Genomic DNA, 15,412 nt, shown 5'->3' on the forward strand with positions numbered 1-15,412 from the left:
GTAGGTCACTATAATGGATGTGTTAAATTTGAATGCAATAACAGGCATCATTGCATACAAAAAACGATTCTGAACGGAGAAGATTTGTCAGTCTATACTTCTATAGGATATATCCAGAGGTGTTCCCATTAATTTTTTTGAGAGTATACTATATCATCAATTATTAACATTCAATTCAATAAGAATAGTTTTCTTATGATCTATAGGAGTAGAGCCGGTAAAGAGCATATCAATAATATATGGAAAACAATTGAGATTGAGAGCATACGTAGTATAGGTACCTATAATATTGAAAAAAAATCTTTAGAGTATACGGCGTATATGTAGTATACCTTATGGGAACACTCCTGGATATATTATATAGTTACCTATTATATTTAAATTTTGATACATCGTTATTTTACGCGATTTCGTAAAAAATTAAATTTCATACGCTCATAAAATTTTGTAATATTGACACTAGAATTTTTTTAACAGTTATTTGAAGAAAAAGTTATGGAGAACATTGTCTAGGTTTTTTTAACCTTAGGTATAAAGAACAACAATTTTATGAATTTTCAACTTCAAAGTTCCTTGCAAATTTTCGCAATTAAAACATATTTTGTAAACATTTGCAATACATGTAAAATGTAATACATATTTGCAAATATAATAGATTTGAGGGCAAATGAGGATAACTGTAGTCGCTGATATGAAGAAAAAAAGAGCCATCTACTATAATTTTAGTCTTAAAAGCTCAACAAAAAAAAACAGTTACTTACTCTGAAATCCAGCATAATTCATTAGTAAATCTATTACATTTTAAAATTATTCAAAACTACAAGTATACGGGTAAATTCAATAAAAATACAACCAATAATTTATTATAGGTTAAATAGAAAACAACTTATAACAATTATTATAATGGACATTTCACTTATTAATTCGTACATAGAGGTTTGTACTTATTCTTTAAAAACCATAAGTTTATAATAGTCTATAAAAATCCCAAATCTTTTTTACCGAAAAGATTTTTCAAGATTGGTGGATAAAAAATGTATATTTAACAATAGAATCCTATAACTACTTTTTGAAAAATAAATAAACACAAATAAAAAAGAATGTTTTCGTGTATTTTAGGTTAGGTTTTTTATATTACTGCGTTGGTAAATTATGTGCACGCGCGCGCGAGTGTGTGTGTGTGTGTGTGTGTGTGTGTGTGAGTGTTTGGTTTTTAAGTATGTAAAGTATGTTTGTGTAAGTATTAAGGGACTAATTCTGCCGAAGAGACTACGTTATGCACGTATTTGTTGTTTAATATACGTTAAAAAGTGACAAATTATAGATTTATATATACAACCAATCCATACGTCCTGATTTCAAAAACCTGTCCAGATTTGAGAAATGTCCGGATTTCACAAAAGTTAACGTTTAACTCATTATTTTGGTACTAAAAAGTTATAATTTTTATTTATTGTATTCTATTCTATTGTAATGGTATATTATTATATATTTGTAAATCCTTAAAATTTTTTATAAATGTAAATTAATATTATCAATAGATAAGTAAGATAACCTTGTCGAGACTATAGTTTAAAAAAATCTGTAAAAAAAATAATAAAGCTTACTTAACTAAAATTTTAAAAATAAAGATCTGTCGCCACGTACTTCAATGTCTAAGACTCCAGAAGTGATAAAGAGGTAATAACTTGTCATACTATTTGATGTTAAGGTTTTAGTTAAAACCTTATTAAATTATTATGATAATAACTTATTTTTAATATTTATAATATACGTAATATATATATTATGTATATCAAGCCATATTAACTAAGGATAAATCTAATAAAATATAAATATACTAATTTTTATGAAAAATTGGTATATTTTTTATAATTTTTTATTGATAATATAAATTCACCGATAAGCATTTACACAAATAAATATATCTTGATTACATTTATAGAAGACATGAATACATCATCCTATTTATATTATTTAAAAAAAAAAGAATGCATAATGTAGCTAAATAGCCTATCCAAGACGCCGTATGATCATAATTTAATATTATTGAAATACGTAATAAAATGTCAAAAAACTATATCTCAAAAAATATTAGATTATAAAAACAAAGCAATAGATACCATAAGATTTTAAAAATCTGTTTCTTTTATCAAAAAAAATAAATTTAAAACTTTTTTATTTTGTATATTAGATTTATTTTATGATTTTTATTAAATTAAATTAGTAGTACTGAAGACCCAGGAGAATTGATATGTTTCCGTCAGGTAGTACTGGAGTAGACCCGAGAGAGTTTAATATTGTCCGCAAAAATGTAGTTATAAAAAACATATATTACATTTTATTTTGATTGATAATACATAATATAATCTACGATTGTATATTGTTTATAAATGATTAATTTACATTACTTACAAAATTCGTAAAATATTAAAAATTATTTTTAGTTACTCTTTAATATTTAATGATAGAGCGTAGCCAATATTATGTGCGTAACTTTATATCATAGAATTACTTTTTATCGGTTAACACTATACAATACACCATATAGCAGTGTACGTTTCTCAACCTTTGTATTGTGGTGACACACTAGTAAAATATTTCATATTTTGCGACACAATAAAAAAATAAAAGTTATGGGTAATATTTAATTTTAATAGGTAATATAAAATATTTTTAATCATCATAGAAATTATTATTAAATTACCTATTATTTATTATTTATAAATATTTGTTATAGTTTTACGAAAGAGGGGAGGGTATAAAAATTATATTGATGGTCATGCGCCAGCATAAAAATACTAAAGTACAAATGCGCAATAAAAAAAAAATCGAAATTCAATAGTTCTTAAGTTAAATCATGTTATATTTCACTACTAAATTCAACCCAGATTAACCCAAATATAATATGTACCTGCCTACCTAAGGAAGAAAAACAAATAATTATGTGAATTTTAAGAAATGCATATCTTTTGTAAGTAATCAAACTATTAAGTTATTGTCATTTATAGTTTAATCTTTTCTTTCGTAAGTAGTATTATTTAACTTACAATGCGTATTGAGTAACTCACACATCAGGAATAGTAACTTAATATTTACAAACACTCAATTAATACACAGATAAAGATTTTATAATACACATTAATTATATTAATAATGTCCGTGGCAACATAGTATAAAATAAAATATAATATATGAAAATGTGATTGAAATTTGCAACCAAAATCAAAGCATTTTATTCAGTAAAATGTTGTAATTTTTTCAAAATATATTTTTATCTACGTATCATAGAAATTGCATAGTAAAAAATTAAAAAATAATAAAAATATTAACTCCTGAAAACTTAAATTAAAATGTGATAATCATCAGCTTAATAATAAATATTTTACTTAATCTTAAAAATAAATAGATTAAACATTCTTGTGAGAACACATAATACAGACATAATAAATAAGTGATTACTAAATCACATTTAAAATTATTTACAGTTGTTATGTTGTTATGAAACCATTAAATTATTTTATTATGAAATATAAACTTACACACTCAATTAATATAATAAAGTAACTGATAGGATATACTATTATTCTTACTCTGAGAAATGATTAAAGAAGTTTAAATGAGTCACAACAAGTAAACGAATTATAAGTTGAATTAAATAATATGGAGTGCTCTCTTATTTAAATAGATAAAAAATAAATTATTGTAGTACATAGAAATATAAATTATACATTTTAAGTTTAAATGCGTTATTACATTTATATTTCTATATATACCTATATAAAAAAAATTATTTACCTATAACATTCGTTAAATAAAATAAATATTATACCTTTAAAATTTAGTTTAATGATAATATTATATTTCCTTATAAATATAACTTATTCGCCACGGTATGTGAATGCAGCATCGACGACAAACACAACTCCATTGAGGATGGACAACCAAGCCTTGGTTAAACCAGTGTTGACATAGGATGATTTCAATGAATATCCATTGTAATAGTTGTACGACATAACTCCAGATGCAATGAAGAGAGCAGCACCAATCAAGACGTAGAACATATCCTAAAAAAAAATTATATACATCATTACAATATAGGTAGTACAAGGTTTTGTCCAACCCGATTTAACCCATGAATAAAATTCTGAAAAATTTAAAGGAATGAAGTAGGTCGTAAATTCGTACCATTAATTTTGTAATAACATAGTATAATATTACACAATCAATGGACTATGGTCGTATATTCTTTATTATAGTTTACTATGTACTTGTATTTCTTTAAAAAAATCATTTACACTAAGAATATAAAAAAGTATGTAAACCAAATTAGTATTTATGAAAGTTAATACCACAGAAACTCAGTCGGCTTTTTATATAAAACGAAAAGAAATAGGTATATAAATGAATGGAGCAAATAAAACAAATGTATTATACATTAAATTAAATAATACTAACAACACAAAATATAAATAATGATAGGTATAATTTATGGTTGTTATAGTTAGGTTATTGCCATCATTAATATAACCAATTTTTTTTTATTTCACAAATGTATAATGAACAAAATACCGAATTAATTCAAATAAACTTACCAGTCGAGAGCTTATAGGCGTTCCAGTGAAAAGTCCAATGAAAATTCCAGCCAAAATAATCACATAACCGACATACGTCCCGGTAGTGATCATGACCGATGTGGTATCACCACCCGGAAAACTGTTGTAATGTAGAACGAAAATTATGATGGTTAAAGCCTATAAAAATATAAAAACAATACGATTATTATTATTCGTTATGCAATGTTCATATTAATTCTAACTCAATGAAATTTTGATTAATAATTAGTAGGTTACTGTGGATAATTCTTCTAATAGCAACTTCTTATTTTAAAAAACTATTACAATTTTATATTCAGAGCAGAACGAGGAATAATAAATGCATTGAATTTATAACAATTTTATTTTTATTATTTTTACAGGATTTATAGTAAAAAAATTACTTTTATATTCAACCTCAATCTCTTTTCTGATATAAAACTAATCTAGTTGGTACCTTTTGGAGGACAAATTTCCCGAAATTCTCAGAATAGTCGAGAAAATGTTTTTAGGAAAAAAGGGAATTTTTACGCAAAGAATGTTAAACATAAAATCGATTTTGAAATGTATGCATTTACAATATCTAAACACTGAAATACATATGCATTTATAAATCCTAAAAATTATTATATTATAAATGACATATAAAATATTACAATATTAATCTGATGAATAATATATAAAACTATTTAATATGTCACTTATTATACATTTAGATATTTAAATATGTTGGTAGGTACACGTTATTGTTTTGATTAAACACACATTTTTTATTATTATTATTTTAACTGAACGCGAAGGGGAAACGATTAATAATTCTCCAACATTTATTTATCCATGAATTCATTGATAAATATGATTTAAAACACTGCAGCAGAATGAATATGTTTAATATTATTATAAGATCGATAGTTTTAACCATATTAAACTTATTTGTATGTAAAAAATAAAATATAAATTTACTTACAATAGATAATCATTTTTTTCAAAACACGTTTAATGAACAAAAATAAATGTAAATTATGATATTGTTTAATTTATGTACCTACTACTGCGTGAGTACCTAATGAGATAACATTTGGTAATATAATAGTTATTAATGAATAGGTAATGCCAATTTATCTAAATTTCCCCCCAACGCGTCACCATAGTCCATACTAAAGTGAAATGTACACAGAAATTATTTTTATTAGGAAATAAAATAATTCCAAAATAGTCGTCGGAAACACATAATATAGTGTTCAATATATAATATTCGTTACGAATATAATATTCGTTAACGTAACAACTGAAGCAGTGGCGTATGTTTCTATTTCCATACATAGGCTTTCCGACGGCGTTCCAGTGGTATGGCAAAATGAGTATTCGTGTCAACGATAAAATGTCTAAAATGCGAGTAGAATAAACCGAGAAAATAAGTAGAATAGTGTCAAGGATTCATCCGAAATTCAATTCATACCACGCAACTTTCACGACAACAACAAATAAGTATACACATACAATATTGTGTTGGCAGTGGCAATAATAATAATTATTATTATACTTCCAGCGGTACATAAAATATAGAAAACAATGTGCCGAAACAATTCAGGGTCATTGCTATGTGTCTAAAAATTGATTCGTGTAAACCTATTTTGCATTTAATTTACGGCTGTTGTAATCGAAACGATGGTTATTACACTGGTTCACATAATCACAATATCATATCAGACGGGCAAAGCACACGATAGTTTACAAACATTAGTCATCACTAATATTATGTATTAGATATATACTACATATTTACATTCTTCGGATGAATCATTGTAAAGTGACCTTGAATATAATGAAACGGTTCCTTAAATAAAATAAATATATAGGTAAGCTAAAATACCTAATTTTATAATTTATGGCAACGTTTTAAATTGTCTTTAGGCGTAATATATACTCTGCAACTACAGTAGAATGAAAGCGAGGTCCTAATCACAATTTTATTTAAACTACAATTCAACACACGGAATGAAATATTTTAACATTATTATTTTATTTTATTTTATCGTCGAGACTAACATCGACCAACAAGGACTTCCGTAGATTTTTTTCGGCCAATTTAGAATACAAATTAATTTTAAAAAATTGTCTATATTGTAATTATGAGAAAGGGTTTATTTTATATAATCGCATCATTACGACAAGCTATATGTAAATAAATAATTAGTTAATTTTATTGATAAAATATATAATATTATATAAACATTAAACTATACATAGAGTGATTTTATTATCATTGAACTCTCATACTTCATTATTTCATAATCTAATAACTTTTTGAAAATATTTTTTAAACACAATTGACAGTATAATTAAAACAACATTTTTAAAAAAAAATTATTGTTTTAATCATAATAATTTTTAAGTTGTTTATTTTTTTGAATGGCCCTAACCTACATTTTTAATCTCATATTTTCTGAAACAAAATATTTTTTGATGTATTTTGGTACATAAAAATTGAACTTAGGACGAGTAGTTGATGAGTTATAATTATAAATAATAAAACTTTTATAACCCAACTTAAAATATTTTTTAAAAATTTTATTAGATTTGGAAATAATAAGTATTGTTCGATTAAAGAATTATCGTGTAGGTATATTTTAAAATTTGAATCTATTAAATTAATAAATAATACGGTTATGAAATGGATAATAGTTAATTATAATAGATTAAAAGATATGAGAGCTATAATAATTTGAAAATTATAATAATATAAGTAATTAATATTCATCAATTAATATATATTTTATAATTTGTAAAATTTGTTAGAGAACAAAAATACTATAAATCAATAAACAGGATTAAATAATAAATCATGCGGGATTAAGGATTACCGTTAGTGAATTTATGTTTAAACTCGGAAACAATTGTCCTAAATTCAATTTACATATGCCAACATTTTTAACGAAAAAATAATCTGTTTAACAATTTACAGTGAAATAAGGTAGTGCTCATTTAAATAAATGAATTCACATTGACTAAGAGTACTCCTTAAATAGTAAAATAAATCAATAAATAATAAATACATAATTAAAAGATAAATTTGAGCCTTAGAAGTAAGCATGCTTAATGGCTCACGATTCTATATATATTTGAATTGTCCGTTGAGAAATTCTTAATTTTTTTTATTGCTACATACAAAACATGAAAAAAAAGTTTTGTAAATATATAAATATAACAGCATTATTTCAAAACACAATAATATAAAACTAAATTATTAGCATTATAAACTGTTCGATTATTAGCTCTCGGGCGATTTAAAATGCATATAATTTATTCATCTCCTAAATTCGAAATTTAGATCAATATTTTTTGGCTCATGCTTAAATAATTAATAAATAACGTGCTTTGTATTTGTGACGACCTGAAACCAAACATAGGTCACTAATATTATAACTCCCGTAGACCGTAGTCCCATTTATTTATACAAAATATATCTACGTAAATAACACATTCGTGTACGTGATGGATGTGGCTATGTAGCTCCACGGTTTATTAAACATATCACTACCTCAGTCTTAATATAATATCCATCAACATTCTCAACTACATACTTAAAAACCTTTGTTGAAAATTTATTTATTTATTTTATTGATAATCAACTTAAATATACATATTCCATATACATAATATTTACAAAATATTTCCATATTACGTTGATACCTATACTCCCTGTAAGCAAAAGCTTGTGATGGGAGCAGGGAGTCATTACATAATTATTTATATTTAAACATCATTATTTGGAAAATAAAACAAGTTATATAAATTATAAGGTTTTAGATATAATAATATTTTACTTATAGCATTCATTAGTCACTAAAACATTCTACAGCTGTACCCCTGTAAACTCTAACGTTGATTTGTGTTATTTTGTTATTATTATAGCCATACAGTTTAGAATAAGCTTACCGCTTTTATAATCCTATAAATCTACCTAACCTAACCTAACCTAACCGTATAAATATTTTTCCCTTTTCCTTCTATTATTACTATCATAATTATTATTGTTGCGCTATAGTTAGTAAGTCTATTTTTTAATATATTTTCATTCACATTATCACATTCAATATTACCACCTCAAAACATGAAATTTACATATTTTTTTCCCAATAAATCTCAGTATTGCACCTTCAGTTACAACATACCGTTAAAATCAACATTTAAAAGCCCTACAAAATTTAATTTTTAAAATATCAAGCATTGTATTTATTGTATTGACATACTAAATACTTGGCTTTAACTATATTTAAAAAGGGAAAAATGTTTTGTTGATATCAATAGTAATTATTTGAAAAATTGATTTAAATTACCTAATCATTTATTCGTGGTTAAACAGTCATCATTAAAACTTGGATTTTAAGGTAAAATGCAGTAAGTGCGCTATATTTTAATTTCTTTAAGACATACATTCTAAATACCTACATAGTTTTTTCTAGTAAATATCTATTTTTTAATGATTTTTTAGTATTTTTAGGTTAAACCATAATAAGCTTTTTATTCCAACTATAAATTAAAAAATTCAAAATATTAATTCAAGAAATATTTTTTTCATAATATTCTGTTAAATAATTTTTAAGTACCTACCTATTTTTCATACATACTTAATGTCAATTGTTCTAAAAATTATTTCAAAAACATTTTTATCTATCTCTAGCGATTATCAAATGTGGTATCTTACTTAGACTTAAATAAAAATTAACTGGTCAGTTGGAGATACATCATCCCATTAATTTCCAGTAAACTATTTATTTATTGTGCGTGCTGAAATTTGATATTTTATTTATGTATTATTATTATAGTTTAGTTAAGATAAAAGTGTTAAATTTCACGAAAGTAAAACCTTCGTTCCATCGTTTGCTAGACATATTTTCGTGCCTATAAAAAAAAAAAATTGGCAGCAAAATAATAATATATAAGTATATATAAAATAATAAATTGACTGATTATATTATACACATTATACGTAGCATAATATAAAGGTATAATCGTATATTGTATACACGATTTATTATTGTTATTATTATTATAAGTCTCTACATAGAATTATTAAATGCTAACAGTCTAGGCAGTCTAGCACACTATAGCATAGATCAGTCTAAAAATCTACAATACTCGTAAAATCTTAATTAAAACTCACAACGCTATTTTCATTAAGCTACCTACCATTTCAACACACACGTCTTCTACATACACGCAGTGGCGGTATAATTTTAATTTTATATAAATACCAATTAACGTCACTTTTATTGTGCATAATTATTACTTAATACTATACTGTTTAAGGTTGACTTCAATTGGCCTACTACAATATAGTTATTACTTATTACCATCTTGTTAATTCCGTGTATCTAAACAATGTACGAGAACAAAATATTCGTAGGCGACGGTTTACGATACCTCTAAAAGGACTTTAGAAGGACAACTCGCTTCAGAATTTAGAATTTAGAAAGTACCGACGCGGGGTCGGCGGATTTGAACAGGTTAAAATGTTTACGAATAAGTATATACTAGGTATCGTAGTTACGTGTTTACAAAACATCATAAAAGAAACCATAATTTTGCTATAAAAAAAAATAAACGACCGACCTGAAAACGTTTCAATTATATATTTATCAGCATATATAGGTATTTATAGATACTTGCAAATTGACAGGTTTAAAAAAGTACCTACTTTCTTTGAACAAATAATACAATTCTCGACCATTGATCACAGTGTTACTACTGCAGTCATTCTATAATATATTATCGCCGTGCCACCGGTACTAAATATTACCTTTGTAGCCATAAAAAAAAATGTAATAACAGCACCTAATTGATAATATTAATGGAAAGCATAGTACGCTATTATTCACACGATGTTAAAAATGCAGCAAGCCTATTACAAAAATCAATTATTTAAAAATAAAAAAAATGCTTAATACTAAATCATACTTATTTACGACATAATATGTTTAAAAAGTTATAGTGCTTATTATATAACAACGCTATAAATAGCGTATACAGTAAAATTCGTTATAATATAATTTATGAACATATGTATACTATATATATATACTCACAAGTTCCAAAAATTTAATCATGGTAATTTTCGTGATCGCCATCTTGTTGAATTCGAGTTTTGATTTTTACTTTTTTTATTCTAGGCAACTGCAAAAATATAATGTTTGACAAATAAGTTTGATTAAATTAATAATATAATAACACATCTTAATAGCCAGTAGGTTTTAGAGTAATAAGGTCATGTTCGTGTAGGCGGCTTTGGCTATGATAGTATGATGTGCCTCAAATATAGGAGTGGTAGCTGTGACCTTCATAGATTTGATCGTTGTTGATAAAATATTAATAAAAATAATGACGTAGAACATCATAAATTAATTTTAAATGTCCAATACCAAATATTATATGTTCCTCAATCGGAAAAAAATTTAGTAGTGATTCGTAATAAATGTCCTGTGAACTTGCTAGGTATCAAAAAATGAAAATTAATAATATTTTGGTTCAACATTTGGGTCATCTATGTGAAGGACAACCAGGTGTGGTTATTTTCCATCTTGGGGCTATACTGTGATGAATAACATTTATGATGTAGGTACCGATTTGTTATGATTTTTTTTATTTTTACCTGCATTATGTCATCGTTTTAGAGGTTATATTATAAAATTAAAGAAAAACATTTTGTATATAACTAGTAAGTAGATACACAATAGGCAAGAAAACTTGAATATTATGATTTAACAAATTTCGTCGATAGTATTAAAAAAGAAAAACAGTGTTACACAATTTATTTTCTGCAACTAATTTCTTGAACAATATTAGAGGTAATAAAATAACAATAAATAAGTATATAGATATGTATGTTAAATTATTTTTCATATTTACCAAATATGATAATATTCACATTTATATAGATAGGATAAAACTAATCGGTAAAAACGATCAAAGTTGATTTTTAATATTTTAATAACAAACTATAATTTATTTAGTTTATTATGTACGTATTTAATTATTATAAAAAATGAATAATGTAAACAAAACTGTGATTATTTATATTAATATATTACAACAAAAAGTGACATGTCAACTGAAATGGCTGGTCTTAGCTCGAACGCATTTTTGCGTAGGCATGTTCCTATTCTATAATATTACACAATAATCTATTTTTTAATGATTAAATACCTAATAAATAATAACATCAATAGTAGAACATTTTATTTTAAAAGGAAAATAAAAATAATAGAATAAACAAATATACCGGCGATTTATGCATATTATAACCTACTAAAATTATTATTAATTATAAAACTAATTTTATAATTACAATATGATACTAAAAAAAATATAATATTAATAGTAGTTATTTAAAAAGTGCATCTAGTTATTTTATTACTCATTGATATTTTATCTATTATTTTGTTTAAACAGAAAGTATACAGTATAAGTTGTTAATTTTAATAATTCAGTTAAATAACACTGTTAATAATAATAATAATAATAGTCTTAATTTAATGAATGAACATTAAAATAATATTTTTTTTAAAACACTTTTACTCACACTTGAGTCGTTAAAATAAAATACATGTTATTAAAGTTATTTTTGTATATGAATTGGATTTTCATTTTTAATAGTTGAAATGAACTATAATCGTTAGGAATGAATAATGTTTAAAGAATTATAGAAATTTATAAGTAATTTAAATTTAACTTAGCACTTGTACACATAAAAGTCATATATACCTACATTTATGCTAATAATAAACATACTTGTAATGTATATGCTTATTATTAGACGGATAGAAATATAAGCCATAATATTATAAATAAACAATGTCTACGAAGACTTAGAGAGTAATTATAAATCACTTGAAAGTTGAAATAAAAAAATGGATGATTGAAAATCAATAAATATTTTTTTCACGTGGCTAAGGTTATATAAATATTAAATATCCCTTGGCCTATCGCCACTAACCATGAAACAAACTTATTAAAGTCGTTAGCTAATATCTGATTTTTAAAACATTTTTATTTTGTAAACAAACAAACCGGTTTCTAAAGGGTCATGGATTTCATGGAGTTTAGATCACAGAAACCCCATTAAAACCTAGGTAGGATTCGTTTGAGTAAATTATAATATGTATTATTTTCTTCACCATACCCAATTTTATTTTGATGTATACAAACTTTATAAAGTTATCTACTTACAATCTATTAATTTCATAAAATGGCCTTCCGCTAAATGATAGTCGGATATTTAACAAAATAACTAAGACCAGCAGTTAAAATATCATATACCTACTTAATATAAATTCATTCCTTTAAACTCATTTTAATAGTAATGGATCAATGGTATAAAAGTACCAATTATATTTTCAACGAAATAATGCATAATATTAAATAACTAAAATACTCAAAAAATAAAAATTACATGGCTTAAAAACAATTTTGACATTATAGAGTAAAATAAAATTTGGAAATTACGAAGGTGTAGTTAACCATCCAAGGAACGGGTACATAATCGTACATAACATTGTATTATCAGATGTATAAAGGTACACATTATGTATAAATATTTAAGCCATATAATATAATCATATATTATGAGTATATAATTAAAATTGTAATTAATGTTTAAAGTGAAATAATTTGAATCTCTTAAGTTGAAATATATGTTTAAGAATACAAAAACTGAATTACGTACTACAATAATTATTAAGTACTTTATTAAAATCAAAAATCACATATATTTTCTATAACAGTTACAATACACAGTATTTACTATTTAATAATAAGTAAGTAGGTACGATTAATTAATTTTACAAATATGTTTATCGGCAATTACCTATTACTTTACAATTAAGAACATAACATTATTAGGAACTCGCAATACATTTTAATGATTGTATTATTGAAAAACTAATTTATTTAAATAAATAATCGTATTTAATACTTATAATATAACATCGAAAATAAGTTTTACACAGGCTCTCTAAAATAAATTTAATTTGTAAGAAAGCGAGTGAAATATTGAAATATATAATATACCTATTGATAATAATTAATAAATAATAATATGAGAATATTAAGAACTAATCAATGACTTAATCCAAATTATATGAACATTAAAAAATATTACTGTAGGCTTTATCTATTAAAAGAAACGGAATATAATAATTTATATTTTATATTTATTATTTCTATTTATAATTTAATTTGTTTTTATAAGCTACAATTTTATTTAAATAATACTCGTAGTATCCATAATAGAAAATAATTTAAGCACTCGGACACGAATAGACGAAGATTATAATAAAATTATATAACTTATTGTAGAAATACTTTTTAAAATGTAATAAAATATATAACTATTAATTGCATTTTTAAGTGTTTCAAATCTCGAAATGAAGTCATAAAAAATCTGCAAATTTTCAATAACACATGTTCATATCTAGGTATATAAAAATAAATCTCAAATTATTATCAGCTAATAATATACTTATAATTGTAAAAAGCAACCAAGAATAATATGCACTGACTATATAATATGATACTCTACCTATTAAAAGTTAAATCTATACGGGATCAATCGCAAACATAAGTCAAGTTTACAGGACGTTGTCGTGTCACCAGAATAAAATGCAAACAATGATATTATATATCGAACACTAACACCAACAAACGGATTTAAAATATACTTATTTTATTTAAACCGACTTAGAAAAAAAACGAATTGAAAGATCGTATGCAATTGTTTACGTAATTTAATAAACAAAAACGAACAGCTTAACGATTATTATTAAGTATTAATACCTTTCAAATCGTATTTTAATTTTCGTAAAAAAATATATGACTTACCGATGAAGCGTTGACGGAGAGAAGGTCTGTGGCAAAATGTCGGACTAATGACGATCGGCAGAGCTTATATGTTACTGTGGACTGTGGTTGCGTTATTGTTGACTGTAGTCTGTTGTTGTTGTTGTTATTGTCGATGAGTGTGCCGTGTGCGTGCGCGGCGCGGCGGGTCACCGTTTGTGCGAACTGCTATTAATCTATGAGACGATCATGCTTGAAGACGGCGTCCTTGGTGGGAGAAATCCAAAACCGTGAGTATTGTATTTACTATTTAATGTGACAAATATCGCTTTTAAAAAGTCCTCCGTAAATATCCAAACGACCAAAACTGATTTATACTACATCAGCACTAAGATAGTTTAATAGGCATTCTAAAATATTATACCTGAGTTTTTACAGGATTACTATTTACGGAAATTCTGGAACGCATCGAATTCATGGCATGGATCTCTGACCTCTGTGTCTCGTAAGGAAAGCCAGGACGCTTAGGTTAGGTTAAAAGGTTTAATCAGTTAAATCGAATTAAAAAATATTGTTAAGTATTGACTTTTTACAAAAATATCTCATAAAAAAATAAAACAAAACAGGTGAGTATGCAATGACACAGTTATACACTTATACAAATATTTTGTATTATTAAAATCTATTTTTAATTTTTTTATAGTTGTAAATCCTCAAAATTATACTATAATACAGCTACGTCGTTTGTCGTTTCGCGTGGTTTTTATTGTATTATAATTGGCGATATCATACATTAACTATAATCTCTATTCTCTACCCGAAGATTTCCAGTTGGACTGAGCATTCAAACTTAACTTTTGGACACGGCACGACAAACGACAGCTATGAACAGGTACATGTGTCAATGTGTAACATTCGTTTATCGACCACAGTCCATAAACCGAAATTATTTATTAGTCTATATTTCCATAAAGTATAGA

At 24.9% G+C, this 15,412-nt stretch overlaps 1 protein-coding gene across 1 annotated transcript; it reads right to left on the bottom strand.

The window, feature by feature from the left end:
• Positions 1 to 3,829: 3,829 nt before the first annotated feature.
• Positions 3,830 to 14,614, bottom strand: LOC113560365. Its single transcript, XM_026966198.1, has 4 exons — positions 14,475 to 14,614; positions 10,685 to 10,772; positions 4,596 to 4,754; positions 3,830 to 4,067 (listed from the first exon to the last, which is right to left on the bottom strand). The coding sequence occupies exons 2-4, from the start codon at positions 10,724 to 10,726 to the stop codon at positions 3,882 to 3,884; spliced, it is 387 nt and encodes a 128-aa protein (XP_026821999.1). The 5' UTR covers positions 10,727 to 10,772; positions 14,475 to 14,614; the 3' UTR covers positions 3,830 to 3,881.
• Positions 14,615 to 15,412: the final 798 nt, after the last annotated feature.

The sequence above is a fragment of the Rhopalosiphum maidis genome, chromosome 4, assembly GCF_003676215.2.
Source record: "Rhopalosiphum maidis isolate BTI-1 chromosome 4, ASM367621v3, whole genome shotgun sequence".
In the NCBI taxonomy this organism is placed as follows: Eukaryota; Metazoa; Arthropoda; class Insecta; order Hemiptera; family Aphididae; genus Rhopalosiphum; species Rhopalosiphum maidis.

Coding starts and splice junctions, on each gene's coding strand:
- LOC113560365 (XM_026966198.1), bottom strand. CDS start 10,726: ATGGCGATCACGAAAATTACCATGATTAAATTTTTGGAACTT. Junction 4,755..10,684: donor TGATTAAATTTTTGGAACTT/GTGAGTATATAT, acceptor ATATTTTTATAG/GCTTTAACCATCATAATTTT. Junction 4,068..4,595: donor CGCCTATAAGCTCTCGACTG/GTAAGTTTATTT, acceptor ATTTTTTTTTAG/GATATGTTCTACGTCTTGAT.